This window comes from Fulmarus glacialis, unplaced genomic scaffold (genome assembly GCF_000690835.1).
Source record: "Fulmarus glacialis isolate BGI_N327 unplaced genomic scaffold, ASM69083v1 scaffold29145, whole genome shotgun sequence".
Lineage (NCBI taxonomy): Eukaryota > Metazoa > Chordata > Aves > Procellariiformes > Procellariidae > Fulmarus > Fulmarus glacialis.
This window is the reverse complement of record NW_009211597.1, coordinates 1,966-15,541: the sequence shown is the minus strand read 5'-3', so window position 1 is coordinate 15,541 and position 13,576 is coordinate 1,966. Positions and strand designations below refer to the sequence as shown.

Sequence of the window (13,576 nt, the reverse complement as noted above, 5' to 3'; positions counted from 1 at the left end):
CGTAGCGATAATAGCGTGGCAGCTTATAAGACACGGAGAATGGTATTGGTAGGATTGTTGTATTGAGAATTGCTTTGCTTCATAATGCAAGATGAATGCATGTGCAATAAAGCTGGCAGCGAGTGCAAAACAGCGGTTGAAGTGGCAAGCAAAGGGCTGACCTAGCAAAGAGGACTCTGTAAACTAGCATGTAGTCTACCTCAGATTATAAGCTATCAGGACAGCGCACCTTTCTTCTGGGTATCTTGTCTGGGCTCTTGCCATGCTTGTTAATGTGCTCTGTGGAATGCCTGTGTCATCTTTCCTGCTTTTAAGGAAGTCAGGGAAGTTGAACTTAAACTGCTGTTTCTGCCCTACATTCTGTTGCGAGTGAACCAGAAAGTGGGTGAATTTTCCCCTCCCTGATTGCAGTATCTTAATGTCCTTTGTCACTAACAGCATTGATGAAGAAGAAACTGGAGGGTGTTGGTCTTTCTTCCCTGCTAAAAAGGTTCCTGGTGGAAAAGAATTTAGCTGTCTTGACCCCATTTGGATTGCTAGTCCCCTTCAGGGTAATTCAAGATCCCCGGAAGAGCTTCTGTTTGCAGTGTCTGACATGGAAACTGTTTGTGAAGGCTGTAGATAATGTCATTAAGTTAATTGCTTACATCTGATTTGCATAAGCAGAGCAAGTGCAGCTGTCCTCAGTTCATGCTGAAGTGCCAGCTGCAGAAATGATAGATTCACAATTCATCCCTTCTATGTAGAGGGAACTTCGGGCATGTGATTGGTTTAGTCCTCCTGGGCCACACCTGTAGCCTAGAGTACAGTAGTTATGGACCTGTATGGTAAGACTGCTGACTGTTTTTGTCTGTTAGATTGTATTTTGGGTATTCACAGACTATGTGGTGCCAGTCTTGGAACATTCCTGTTCTGTGAAAGCTTCTCTCCTTGCAGATTCTTTCAGATTTTCCTTTCCTTCAATACTAGGCAACCCCTCATCATGGGATGTATTCTAGAGAAGAGGAACTCTTGAGGGAACGCAAGCGACTTGGTGTCTTTGGTATAACATCTTATGATTTCCACAGTGAGAGTGGCCTATTCCTTTTCCAGGCCAGCAACAGCCTCTTTCATTGTCGAGATGGGGGCAAGAATGGTTTCATGGTGAGTCTGCTAATGATTTTATGAATATCATCTGAAATGGTCTTAATGTTTTTGCTTGGAGATGGCTGCACATCTGCATCGGTTCGGTTATGGTCATTTCTCTTGTGTCCTGTCAGGGCTATGTTTGCCATCACTTCATGGGCTGTACTGCATCTGTGGTTCAAGTCTTTAAATATGAAGCTGGAAGCTGATTTGGTATGGAGCTGTTTGTGTGTCTATTGCTGTAGGTGTCTCCAATGAAGCCTCTGGAGATCAAGACTCAATGCACGGGGCCACGAATGGATCCCAAGATCTGCCCTGCTGACCCTGCCTTCTTTTCATTCATTAATAACAATGATCTGTGGGTAGCAAATATTGAGACGGGAGAGGAGAAGCGGATGACATACTGCCATAAAGGTAACTCGTACTTCTTGCCAGATTCAAAAGGAAATTCCTTCTGACAAATCGCGCTTGAAGGACTCATGTCTTCATGGCTTATTTCTTACAAGTACATTCTTCTTTTGAATCAGCTTTTTCCAAGGAGATGTAAATGCAGTCTCTTTGTTCCTCTCCAGGTTTATCCAATGTTCTTGATGACCCCAAGTCTGCTGGTGTAGCCACTTTTGTTATTCAGGAGGAGTTTGATCGGTTCACGGGCTATTGGTGGTGTCCCACAACTTCCACAGAAGGTCAGTGTTCTGCTTATCAAATTCTGACACTGTAACTGTCGCCAGCCCCTGCTATGAATGATATTTTGAGCAAAGTTTTCCTTTGGCCTGGGTTTGGTCTTTTTCTGGGGAGGTCACCTGAAGGAACAAAACACTGAGGGATTATGATTATGTTCTGAGGAGTATTTGCAGGTGGTCACTAGGAGCTGCCAGCTATACAGAGATCTATGCTCTGTTGCCCCAGAGTACTGCTGCAGTGCTCCAGGCAAGTCAGAAACAGCTGGAAAACACTGTAGCAAACATGCTTACTATCTGTTCCTAGGTTCAGAGGATTTAAAAACACTGCGGATCTTGTATGAGGAAGTGGATGAGTCAGAGGTGGAGATAATTCATGTTCCTTCACCTGCCTTGGAGGAAAGAAAAACAGACTCCTATCGGTACCCCAGAACAGGTAAGTGAAATACCACGGGACTGCTAATGCAACTCTTGACTCCTGCTGGCAGAAGCAGTGGAATTTGCGCTATAAACTTTGCATGATTAATCTAGGCACTTACTAGGATATAGAAGCTGGTTGTAAATGTTGAGGCCTAACTGAGTCTCTGAGCCCAAAATCTGCTGCAAGAAAGGAATGGGATTTAAAGTTCAGCTTAAATGAAAGGATTGCTGAGAAAATGGAATATATCTGGTGGCATATTGTGGAATACATTTTGAATCCTGTCTTTCCTCTCCCTCCTGAGAACATGCACAACCAACTAGGCAAGGCAAAAGCAAACTTTTCCCATACCCAAAATAACTCTTGTGATTACAGTGGTGTTTGCTCTCATGCATAATTTGATATTTGTACATTCACACACAGCCATTTTAGTAGGACCGGGGTCAGTTCTTTTCTAGAAGCTGTATTGTGTATAACCACGGGGTGTTCAAGTTGGTCATCTTGGTATTCTTTCACTCCTTCTCTGCAGGCAGCAAAAACCCCAAGATTACATTAAAACTGGCGGAATTTAAAACAGACAGCAAGGGTAAGGTAAGTGATAAGAACTCAGAATGGGATATTGCACAGGAGGGTTGACTGCTTCTGAAGCTCCCTAGAATTAAGACAAGGTCACTAAGAAATCCTAGATAGTGTTAGCCTTTGTTTTCATCCTCTTGTAATACCTGGTTCTCTAATGTGTTTATCCAAGAAACAGGAAAACTTTAAAATGCTGAAAAGTATTGTTCTGGTGGAGAGGCAGCTGGGAGAGGGGAGGAAAGTGAGAAGTAGGGTTAGCCTGGTATACCACATTGGCAGGAAGGTTGAAGCCCAATCTAATCCTGGGCTTCAGTCCCTGGCTGTATCCTTTTCTGTGGCTGAATGCCAAAATCATTTTGCTTTGAAGCTTGTTTTTCCCTTCTCTTCCTGCCACTTGTAGAAAGGCTTGCTTCTCCTGGCCTGACCCTTGCTGATGCCAATAGTTAAACTTCCTTATTCTCCCATTCCACTGAGCTTCCATTGGAGGAGGTGGGGAGGTCTGGTAGCACTCTGATTTGATATTGGACCTTCCTTTTGCTGCAGATTGTGTGTGCTCAGGACAAGGAGCTGGTGCAACCATTTGCTGCATTGTTTCCGACTGTGGAGTACATTGCCCGTGCTGGATGGACCCGAGATGGCAGATAGTACATAAGTTTTTCTTCTGAACTAACTCTTCCAAGGGCTTCCCTGGCTGAACTATTGCAGGCCCTCGACATGCTTTGTATTGTAGTCATGACCTGGTTTTAAACCCATGAGTGCCAGAAATGGCACATGAGTATTTGGCTTCTTCAGTGTTATAAATACCTAAAAGTAGGAATTAATCAAATGTAGACCGGAGTGACAAGCTGGGCAGTTTAAGTCACAACCACAAAGTTAAATGACATTGATATATTAAGCGGGCAGTCCCAGGGAATTCTTTTGCATTGAAGTTGTTTAACGTCTGCTGAAAATGAGAATGTACTGTGAGCAGTTTTATCATTGTTCATTGGTCCAGTTTGTGATCAATGCCAAATGTATCACGGGAAAGTGGGCAGTTTGCGTGGTGCCAAGTCCTTCGCGCAGTGTGTACAAGGGGAAGGATTGCTCTGTGACCGGTGTGCTCCCATAGCTGGCTATTGCTCCAAATGTGATACACAGTCTTGTGCTGGCCAGCCTTGCCTGAAGAGTTACAGAATTTACACCAATCTGATTGGTTTGAAATTTTAAAGCTCTTTTTTCCCCTCAAAAGCTTGCTTGACTGTTAACTAATTTCTGTCCAGATAAAGTTAAAGTGACTTAGCTGTCTTTGAAGATTGCATTCTGTAACTCATTATTAATTTTCTGCTCTGGAAAGTAAATTCGTACAGCTTTACAGAAGGTAATCCCATAGGTGATTCTTATGTTCTGCACCAGAGCTTACCTAAATGTGCTGAATACTTAGATCAATCCACAGTCATGAAATCTACAGTCACTGAGATGCTAGGGAGAACTGGCATCTGAAAGTCTGTCTTAATGATGAAACTTCCCTTGATGCACTTCCAGGCCTCGGGGTAGCCGCACTATGCAGCGGTGGCTTGCCATCTGTCATGTTGAGAGGCCTGCAGTGCAGCACCACTTCAAATGACTCTCCTTGGAGAGGAACAAGGCTGAGACTGAAGCGACTCCTTCACTTGGCAGTTGTCTTAGGTCTGTGCCTTTCCCTGCTAGCGCAGCGTGCGATGAGGAAGCTACAAATGGATCATTTTGAGAGTGATCACTTCAGCTCATTAGGAGCTTGCTAGAAAACAAATAGTGCTTCCTGATGGAGGAGCTGTCCAAGGAAGAGTTACATTCTGGAGACAGGGTTCTGTTAACAGTGTTCCCTTGGAATAGATGCTCTGGCAAATCTGTCAGACATCTTGTCTGAACGATACCCCTGTGAAATACCAGAGATGTCTGGCAATACATGTTTGTTGGCAAAGCTTCCAGGAGATCAGAAAGCAGCAATGATGAGAAAAGCTTTGCATTCAGATGCCTAAATGCTTTCTGCCAGCGGGGGGAAAAAGAATTGCATGTTCTGAGTGTTCGAAAGGGACATCTATTTTGTGGTACTGACATTCACCTCCAACTTCTTTCCCCAGTGCCTGGGCTATGTTCCTAGACAGACCTCAGCAGCGGCTGCAGCTAATCCTTTTGCCTCCAGGACTCTTTATTCCAGTCCCAGAAAATGAGGAGCAGCGTGCTGAATTTGCCAAAACTGTGCCAGAAAATGTCCAGCCATTTGTGATCTATGAAGAAACCACTGATGTGTGGATAAATGTAAGATGCTCAGGGGTGGGAGGAGAACACAGGCTGCCCCTTCCTCCCCCACAGTTAACCATTTTTGTGTTGGCTGTGTGTCCAGTTTAGTCCATGCTCAGTAGTGCCAGATTTGGTGTTAATTCAGGGGATTTGATAAAGCCATGAGAAGGACTTTCATGCAGTCAGCATTGGAAGAGATGAGGATCATGCTGTCTCCTTGCAGTTGGAGCTGTTCATTTAATTCTTGCCAACATTCTTGGTGAACACAGGCATTTTCGACACTGCCATTCTTTTGGGAGTATTTTGTTACAAGATTAAATGGCTTCTTGAGGCATGAGCAACCCTAATCCCTGAATTTGTACTTATTTAGATGGGTGATGGACATAGGGGACAGGGAATAAACTTCGGTCTCTAAGATTAAGCATCTTGGTACTGAAGTGACAAAGGGGCCTGAAGTTCACACTGTGGCATTCCTAAGGTGTTGGAATAGCAACCACCTTGTGGGACTCATGTAGCTGAAATGTCTAGCTCAGAGGCAAGACTGATGCTGGTTTCGGTGGTAGCTATGGAAAGCCCAGAGCACATGGTCGTCTACATGGGCCCAGAGTTTCTTTGTGGTAATAGGAAAGTATGGAATGGCTTTTTCCCACTAGCTGCTCATCTAAGATATTCCCCGCCTCTCCTTTCCTTTGAAAGTCCAGTGGTTTAGCATTGACTCCCTTGGCTATGTCTCTGCTGTCTCAATACTAATCACTCGTGGGTCTTTTGCTTTGTGTGACAGGTTCATGATATCTTCTATCCTTTCATCCAACCGGAAGGAGGGGAGGAAGAACTCTGCTTTATCCGAGCTAACGAATGCAAAACAGGTTTCTGTCACCTGTACAGAGTCACAGCAGTCCTAAAGCAAGGCAGCTATGACTGGGTGCAGCCATATGTCCACAGTGAGGGTAAGAGCTGCACTTTGTGAGCGCTTCAGCTTTGGGAGCTCCCTCCCTGATTTGCTTGTGTTGTTTTCTGGGGAAGACAGTGACTTATTCTCATGTTCTTTCTTCTAGATGATTTCAAATGTGCTATCAAAGAGGAGATTGCCCTGACTGGTGGGGAATGGGAGGTGTTGGCGAGGCATGGATCGAAGGTAGTGGTTATTTTTAATTTCTTTTGCAGTGTTACAGCTCTGCATTGTCTGCCCATGGTTCTGGCCTACGCCCTCTATTACGCTTGGGACCAGCTAGAACTACTTAAGCTTCATTTTGTTTCTCTTTTTATTGCTGCCTCTGGTTTCCCCAGAAGTGCTGTAGTCCAGTGCACATTGAACTGATTGCCTTTTTAATCAGACTTCAGATTGCTCCTTAAGTAAATCTCATGAGTGAGTCAGGCCATAAAAAAGGACACAAATCTGAGGTTCAAGAGCAACAAAGAACTATTTGTGGAGAAGCTTGGGATTGCTGCCTTTGCCGAAGCATTTTAACCCCAATAAGTACTGGTGAATTGGAAATATGTCCTAGCGCTTAGAGTGAACTCTTGGTCTCCAGCTGATCCCTTAGTAGAGCCTTTAGGAAGAAGGCAGCTAGGGAGTATTAAAGCAATTTAGAATATGGAGAAACTGTATCTGTTATTGGTTGCAGAATAGCCAGAAATGAATTTTTATTAATCTTGTAGAAGCCTAGTTCCATTTTTGCTTCAGGAATTAACTCTGAGTCTGCTCTTTAATGCTCCCAGGTGATTTCTGTCAAAATAAAGACCTTGTCTGTTCATTTCCAATTAATCTGGATTTTTCACTTCTCACTTTTTAAAAGGCCTACAGCTCCATGCATTTGGTTTCTGCTGCTTTTCCTCAGTCTGCAATTAACCTGCTGTCCTTCCCCATGTGGATTCTTACTGTACATGCTGTTGATTTTGGCCACAGCTCTTCCCTGCATGTGTTATGGCTAAAATTGTGTTAGCAGCAATTATTTTGATGCATTTGTTGCTCCACAGGGCTCTGCCCGGTTTTCCTGGCCAATTGAGTTGGATTTTTTTTTCCCTTTGCTGTCCACAGCGGTCTTCAAACTGTGGGTTAGTCAGAAATAGCATTTGGGCTTCAGCATTTTGAAACTGTAAGGTGGAAAACAATTCAGTTACTGTTACTGGATCAATGGAGTATTTAAAAGCTATAGCTTCTATTCCTGGCTGGCCAGGTCGTTTTTAGAAGCAGCTTTATCTGGACATTAAAAACATACTTTAATGTGGCTTGAAGTTTGGTACTGTTAGAGCTATTAGACTGATCCTTCCACAGGTGGGAATTCATTATGATGGTTGCCGGAAAAAATATCCGTATACCCTTATAATCCAGACATACTATGGGAAGAAGCCATATTTAAGCACAGGATCTTCCTAGTTTCACCTATGAGGAACAGAGCCCAACTTTCTATGCTCCTTCGTAAGCAAATGCTTTGAGTCTCTCAAAAAAGCTGAGTGACCGCTTTTTGTAACTTCATTGAATTATATGCAGTTCTTCATATGTGCTGCGCATGTGTTCTCTAGCCTATCATATCAACAGGCGTTGTGTACGGTCCCTAATGTCACGAGCAGTCTGTCATGGTCTATTTGTGTTTTAAGCTGACTCTGCCTGGGGCCAGACTGTTTGAACTGGCAAAGGAGCAGTAGTTGTCATCCTTCTGTCGCTGAGCCCTCTCTTCTCCACACAGATCTGGGTCAATGAGGCTACAAAGCTGGTGTATTTCCAAGGCACAAAGGACACCCCATTGGAGCACCACCTCTACGTAGTCAGCTATGAGTCTCCTGGAGAAATTGTGCGACTCACCACTCCGGGCTTCTCCCACAGCTGTTCAATGAGCCAGGTTTGTTGTTTCGTAGATAGAAGACACTCTTGTCTCCTGACTGACAGGGATCCTAACTGGGAATGGTAATGAATCATGACCTGTAATGAGTCCTGAGGGCTTCTTTGTCTTGGTTCCTTGAGATGTGGGAGCTCTTGTCTGAGAACTGCGTGGAGGAGATTAGATGTGGGAAATGAAAGACCTTGTTCCCTTAATTCTTCTCTCTCCCATCTGTAGAACTTTGACATGTTCATCAGCCACTACAGCAGCGTGAGCACTCCACCTTGCGTGCATGTCTACAAGCTCAGTGGCTCCGATGACAACCCACTCCACAAGCAGCCCAAGTTTTGGGCTAGGATGATGGAGGCAGCCAGTAAGTCCTGTAGAACATCTCAATGCTAGGTTATGTCTGTGATACTCTTCCTAGTAGTGGTAGGCAAAGGTGATGGAGAGGGAGGTGGCCCGAGTAACTTCACCGTAAAGGAAAATGAGTTGTGTTATCTTAGGGGGGAGATATCCTTAGAGGGTAGCTCACCCAGGAAATGGTATATGGGCTTTTAAGATATTACTATTTCATGCTTTGAGTGGAAGCAGTGCTCCAGGGTGCAGGGTTTAGATGTCTGTGGGTTTAGATGTTTCTTTATTCATGATTTGTCTGAAGAGGGGCAAGTATCTGGGATGCAGTGGCTACTTCATTCCAAGGCCTTTAAGGATTTAGATATAGCTCACAGCAGCTCATGAACCCCTCCTGCAAATGTTTTCTCCATTTGACCTGTTCCTGTTCTTAACCTTCCACATCTTGCTGTTGTGGCATAGCATGCCTTCTCTGAGGAATACTCAGGTGATGATGTTTTCTTGCGTGATCCCTTCACTCTATATGGCCAATTGCCCTATGCAGGCCGTATAAAGGCTGTTTGTTTCCCAGGGAGAGGCTTCTCTGAAAGGCATTGCTAAGGCTTGGTACGGTTTGGTATTGGAAGAGCCCTTACTAGGGTCAGAATGAGCTAGTCCAGGCGGGGTAGGAGGCAGAGCCTGCTGCCAGTTACTGCATTGCTAGTGTCTGAACTTCCTTCTGCAGGTTGTCCCCCAGATTATATCCCACCTGAGATCTTTCACTTCCGCACTCAGTCAGATGTCGAGCTCTACGGAATGGTCTACAAACCTCATGATGTCCAACCTGGGAAGAAGCATCCCACAGTGCTCTTTGTGTACGGAGGCCCTCAGGTAATAATCCAGATTGTTGACTGCTGGTGTTGGCCATGGGATTGCTGTCCAGGGCAGAGCTCTGTGTAGCTCAGTCATGCATCAAGACTTATGCTTTGCTTAGCAGTGAGCACTGGATCTCTTATTTTGATCTCTGCTTCAAACCTCAGATGATTTTTTCAGCTTTCAGTCTGATTTGCATGGCTCTGATAGCTCAGTTAGTGGCTGCTGTCCGGCTTAGGATCCTACAGAGTGGGACAGACAGAGGAGGGTACTGGAAGGCAGCTGCTCCACTCTGAAGCTTTTCTTCCCTCCTCCTGCAGGTGCAGCTAGTGAATAACTCCTTCAAAGGAATCAAGTACTTACGGCTAAACACGCTAGCGTCACTAGGCTATGCTGTGGTAGTGATTGATGGAAGGGGTTCGTGCCAGCGAGGACTCAAATTTGAAGGGGCCCTGAAAAACCAAATGGTAATGTACTTTTGTTGATGAATCACTGCTCATTTGCTCTTTCTAGGACTGCCTGGTTGCATGTTTCCTGTGTGAGTGTTGCTCTTGTCTTTTCTGTCTCAAATTTCTAGATTTAGAAAGCCACTAACTTGAGCTTCCGTGTTGCCTTTTAGGGTCAGGTGGAGATAGAAGACCAGGTGGAAGGTTTACATTATGTAGCAGAAAAATACGGGTTCATCGACTTGAGTCGGGTAGCCATACATGGCTGGTCATATGGGGGTTTTCTCTCCCTCATGGGTCTTATCTGTAAACCCAATGTCTTCAAGGTAAGTCTGGAGGTGGGGCTGTCATCTTGGGATACTTAGCGCGCTCAGCTTCTGTAACTCATGGCATCTGGAGTTGGCTTTTTTTGCTTGATGTTTCTGATGGACGGGTGAAAATGTCCCTCAGTCCTGCCTGTAGCTCCTGGCTACAGTCCAGCATTCTGCTTACAGATCTGTCTGCGGCTTGATGAGAATGGGGTCTCTGGGATAGGCTGATTCCCCAGTGACTGCCAATGGAGGACTTAGCCTAGCATCCAATGAGATAATTGATGTGCTATTCCTAATCCCCTTCCCAAGTCCCCAGCACGGTTTCTGGATCATTCCACAAGTCCTCCTTAAAAGGGGAAGCCTTTAGTGCTGATATGCAGGAATTTGCCCCACTGTGACCATAGGAGGAATAGCAGGAAGAGGAATCTGGGTTTTATGTGGGTTTGCTGTAGAAGAATCCTGGTCTGGGTGACGGAACAGTCCAGAGCCTTTTTTCTGCCTCTTCAGGAAAACGGGGAACACTTGAACTCTTTAGCACATAATAATTGAGGCTGTCTCCTGCCACCTATTTGTTTGACAGATTGCTATAGCAGGTGCTCCTGTCACAGTTTGGATGGCATATGACACCGGGTATACTGAGCGGTACATGGATATCCCAGAAAACAACCAGCAAGGTTATGAGGCTGGCTCTGTGGCATTACATGTAGAAAAGCTTCCCAATGAGTGAGTACCGTGGGGTTGAGTGATCTGCTAAAAACCTGCTCCCGGGTCCTGCTTGGTGCCACCAGTTGCACCTCTGCTGAATCCCAAAAGAATGGATGGATTCTGATCCATTTAATTTTAACTCGTGTGGCTGGTTGATGCCTTCTGCAGCAAGATGGTGCCATTGTACCCCCAGCCCCCTTTGCCAGGGAGGGGTCGAGGACAACGTCCATGGCCTTACGCTATTTTGACTGCCTGTCTGTTGCTCAGTTTTGGCTTGCTGATTGGCAGCTCTTTGCTCAGACCCACTGCAGAGCTTTTTGTGTGGTTTCTCATCCTATCTCTCATCCCATCTCCAGGCCAAATCGTTTGCTGATCCTCCATGGCTTTTTGGATGAAAATGTGCACTTTTTTCACACCAACTTCCTGGTATCACAGCTAATCCGGGCTGGAAAACCTTACCAGCTGCAGGTAGGAGGAACAAGAGTGAAGTGGGAGAAGTCCTTAAATCTGGAAAGAGAAAAAGTTTTCTGCTGTGTGTTCTGGGGGTGGGAGAAGGTGGAGGCAGGTGTTCCCACATCTTGTTGCCATGTAGATGACAGTAAATGCCTAGTTTGACTCCAAGAGGTGGCCAGGAGGTGGCACTGTGGCTGTTTCATCACTGGCAGATGTGGCCTGTATCTAAAAGCGTTTGCAAACAGGGCTCCTGCCCTCAGGCCTGGAACTTTCCTTCTCTGCTGAACTGTTGCTGTCTCACTTGGCTGGTGGCAGCAGAGGTGGCTGACTTGCCGAGCAGACTAGCAGCACACGCCAGCGCAATGAGGGAGAGGGGCTGATGTTCTATACCTTCCCTGGCACCTTTTTGCCTCAATGGAGACTGGGTTGAGTGAAAAGGGCTAATGTGAGGGAGGCTTGTCTGTGCTGAATGAGCTGCTCCTGGCTAACTGCCCTGTCTCTCTGCTTCTGCGCAGATCTACCCCAACGAGAGACACAGTATTCGGTGCCCTGAGTCAGGAGAGCACTATGAAATCACGCTGCTGCACTTTCTACAAGAATACCTCTGAGAGCACAAGCCTCTGCAAACTGGACACTGACAGCTCACCTTCCCCCTCCTGTGCCCTGCCACTACCAACTCCCCTGACAGCCATCTAACCCAGAGCACAAATGGCTGAGTGCCCCTGTCGGGCTGGGTGTCCCCCCCAAGCGAGGGGGGAGGGTGGAGGGCACCTTGCCTTTGGACAGTGCCACCTTCTCTCACTTTCCAAGCTGGAGGTCTGCCCCTGCTCGGCTGCTCATCCTGTTCCTCTCCTCCGGCCTGGCTGTTAATGCTTTTTTTGCTGCTACTCCCTCTATCCTGGGAATCAATGGACAGTGGTCTGTCTCCCGAGGCTGAGGTTTGTGTCCATCTCTCTCTCCCCTATCCTTTTCCCCTTCCACTGCACCTCTGCAGTTCCCATACTCTTACCTGCAAGAACTCAGTGCCTGTGTTGGAAATGGAAGAGCCGAATCAGCAAGCTGCCTTAAACCAGGAGTGGGAGGGAAGAGAGAACTACCTATTGTTAAGCCCCAGGAGAGCTGATCCGCTGCTGCTGCTGCGTCCTGGCCCTGCTGTCCTGGCCCTGCTGCGACAATGTGGAGCCCTGGGATGTGAAGAGAGCTCTACAGAAGCATGCAACACTAGTCTTTTCTATTTTTCAGTTTAATTTTGCAGAGCTGATGGAGGAAGTGGCTGGGGTCAGTAACAGCGACCTCTGATACCTTTCTCTAATGGCTGCTCGCAAGCAGAGTTGTGCCAACAGGTAGCGTGGCAGCTGAAGCAGCTGGCTACAACCAGAGATCATCTCTCCGGAGATCACAGCAGCATTTGAGTTTTTGCAACACAAGATGGATGATATTTATGCAAATCCTCCCTTCCTCCGTTCTCTGTGCTGCCTCCTGATCCCACCTTCTCCTTCCCCGACACCCTGAGCTTTCAGATGTGCACTGAAATTGGCTGTGCTTCAGTTCTCTGCGGGTCAGTGACTGTTCCCCTTGCCTGTCTACTCCGCAAATGCTCTCTTCTGGTTTTTATTTACCTGGTCAACAGGAACTGCAATTCTGGGGAGGGGGGATTGAGCAATCGCACCTCAGGGGAGCACATACCCCCCTCAAGCCAAGGGTTCTGCCAGGGGCAAAAAGAAAAAAAACCCCACCCAAATGAACCACGTTGACTTGCCCTGGAGTATTTTAAGTGCGTATTATGAAAAGAAAATATTTTTATGGATTCTTATTCTTTTATAATTATGAGTGTAAGATGTAGCGACTCATTAAAATATTGGAAAGAGACATGCTGGCTGGCATTTGTGCCTGTTTTTTGAGTGCAGGAGAGGGCTCGGGAGGAAATGGCAGCTGGCTCACAATAGCCAAAGCCGTGTCTGTGGTAAAAGCGAAGTGCTCTGTTCAATTTCTGTGCTGAGCAGTGGAGAGAATATTAAATCCCTGATGTTCCTCGGGGGAAGCATGATCCAAGCAATTGAAGATGCAGGGTGGAGAGTTGGGAATCCTGGACCGTGTTCTTGGCTCTGCCATTAAGGTGCTCCATGACCTTGAGCAAGTCAGACATCTCGTGCTTGCGAATACCAGCCTCGGCGCTGGAGGTCGGTACCTCGCCCAGCACCCTGACTCCTTCCGACTTCCTAGGGGGATGCAGCTGCTCTGATCCAAGCACTTCCAAGCACTTGCAGCTCCGATCCCACGCTAGGACACACAGAGCTGCTTTTTGCAGGTGCTGGGCCTGCCTATGCTCGCCCTCTCTGGAGCTTAAAGCTTACAACACCTGGTCTTGCTGTTTTCCTTTCTATATGAGAGTCAGGCGTTAACTAAACTGCTATTAAGTGCCCTGAGGATGCAAGCTGGAGGCTTCTGTTTTAAATGCAAAGCATCTTACAGCTGGAGCATTTTGTTTTCTGAATACGATTGTGAGCATATTTGTTGCCCCCTTCTCGTCCCTGTGCCCAAATAATTGTCCTGACTATTGCAGTTGTGTTTAACTTCT

The 13,576-nt window shown here is 46.3% G+C and overlaps 1 protein-coding gene across 1 annotated transcript in view; it reads left to right on the top strand.

Annotated features, from left to right (window-relative positions):
• Positions 1 to 12,019, top strand: part of DPP9 (dipeptidyl-peptidase 9) — an 18,255-nt gene extending 6,236 nt beyond the window's left edge. Inside the window, exons 4-20 of the mRNA XM_009577605.1 lie at positions 970 to 1,143; positions 1,371 to 1,539; positions 1,698 to 1,811; positions 2,113 to 2,241; positions 2,753 to 2,814; positions 3,343 to 3,443; positions 4,899 to 5,076; positions 5,840 to 6,005; positions 6,114 to 6,193; positions 7,746 to 7,898; positions 8,115 to 8,250; positions 8,956 to 9,101; positions 9,404 to 9,550; positions 9,703 to 9,855; positions 10,421 to 10,563; positions 10,902 to 11,013; positions 11,514 to 12,019. Coding sequence (XP_009575900.1) covers positions 970 to 1,143; positions 1,371 to 1,539; positions 1,698 to 1,811; positions 2,113 to 2,241; positions 2,753 to 2,814; positions 3,343 to 3,443; positions 4,899 to 5,076; positions 5,840 to 6,005; positions 6,114 to 6,193; positions 7,746 to 7,898; positions 8,115 to 8,250; positions 8,956 to 9,101; positions 9,404 to 9,550; positions 9,703 to 9,855; positions 10,421 to 10,563; positions 10,902 to 11,013; positions 11,514 to 11,606 — 2,256 coding nt within the window. The 3' untranslated portion in view covers positions 11,607 to 12,019. The remainder of the gene's footprint in view (positions 1 to 969; positions 1,144 to 1,370; positions 1,540 to 1,697; positions 1,812 to 2,112; positions 2,242 to 2,752; positions 2,815 to 3,342; positions 3,444 to 4,898; positions 5,077 to 5,839; positions 6,006 to 6,113; positions 6,194 to 7,745; positions 7,899 to 8,114; positions 8,251 to 8,955; positions 9,102 to 9,403; positions 9,551 to 9,702; positions 9,856 to 10,420; positions 10,564 to 10,901; positions 11,014 to 11,513) is intronic.
• The last annotated feature ends 1,557 nt before the right edge of the window (positions 12,020 to 13,576 follow it).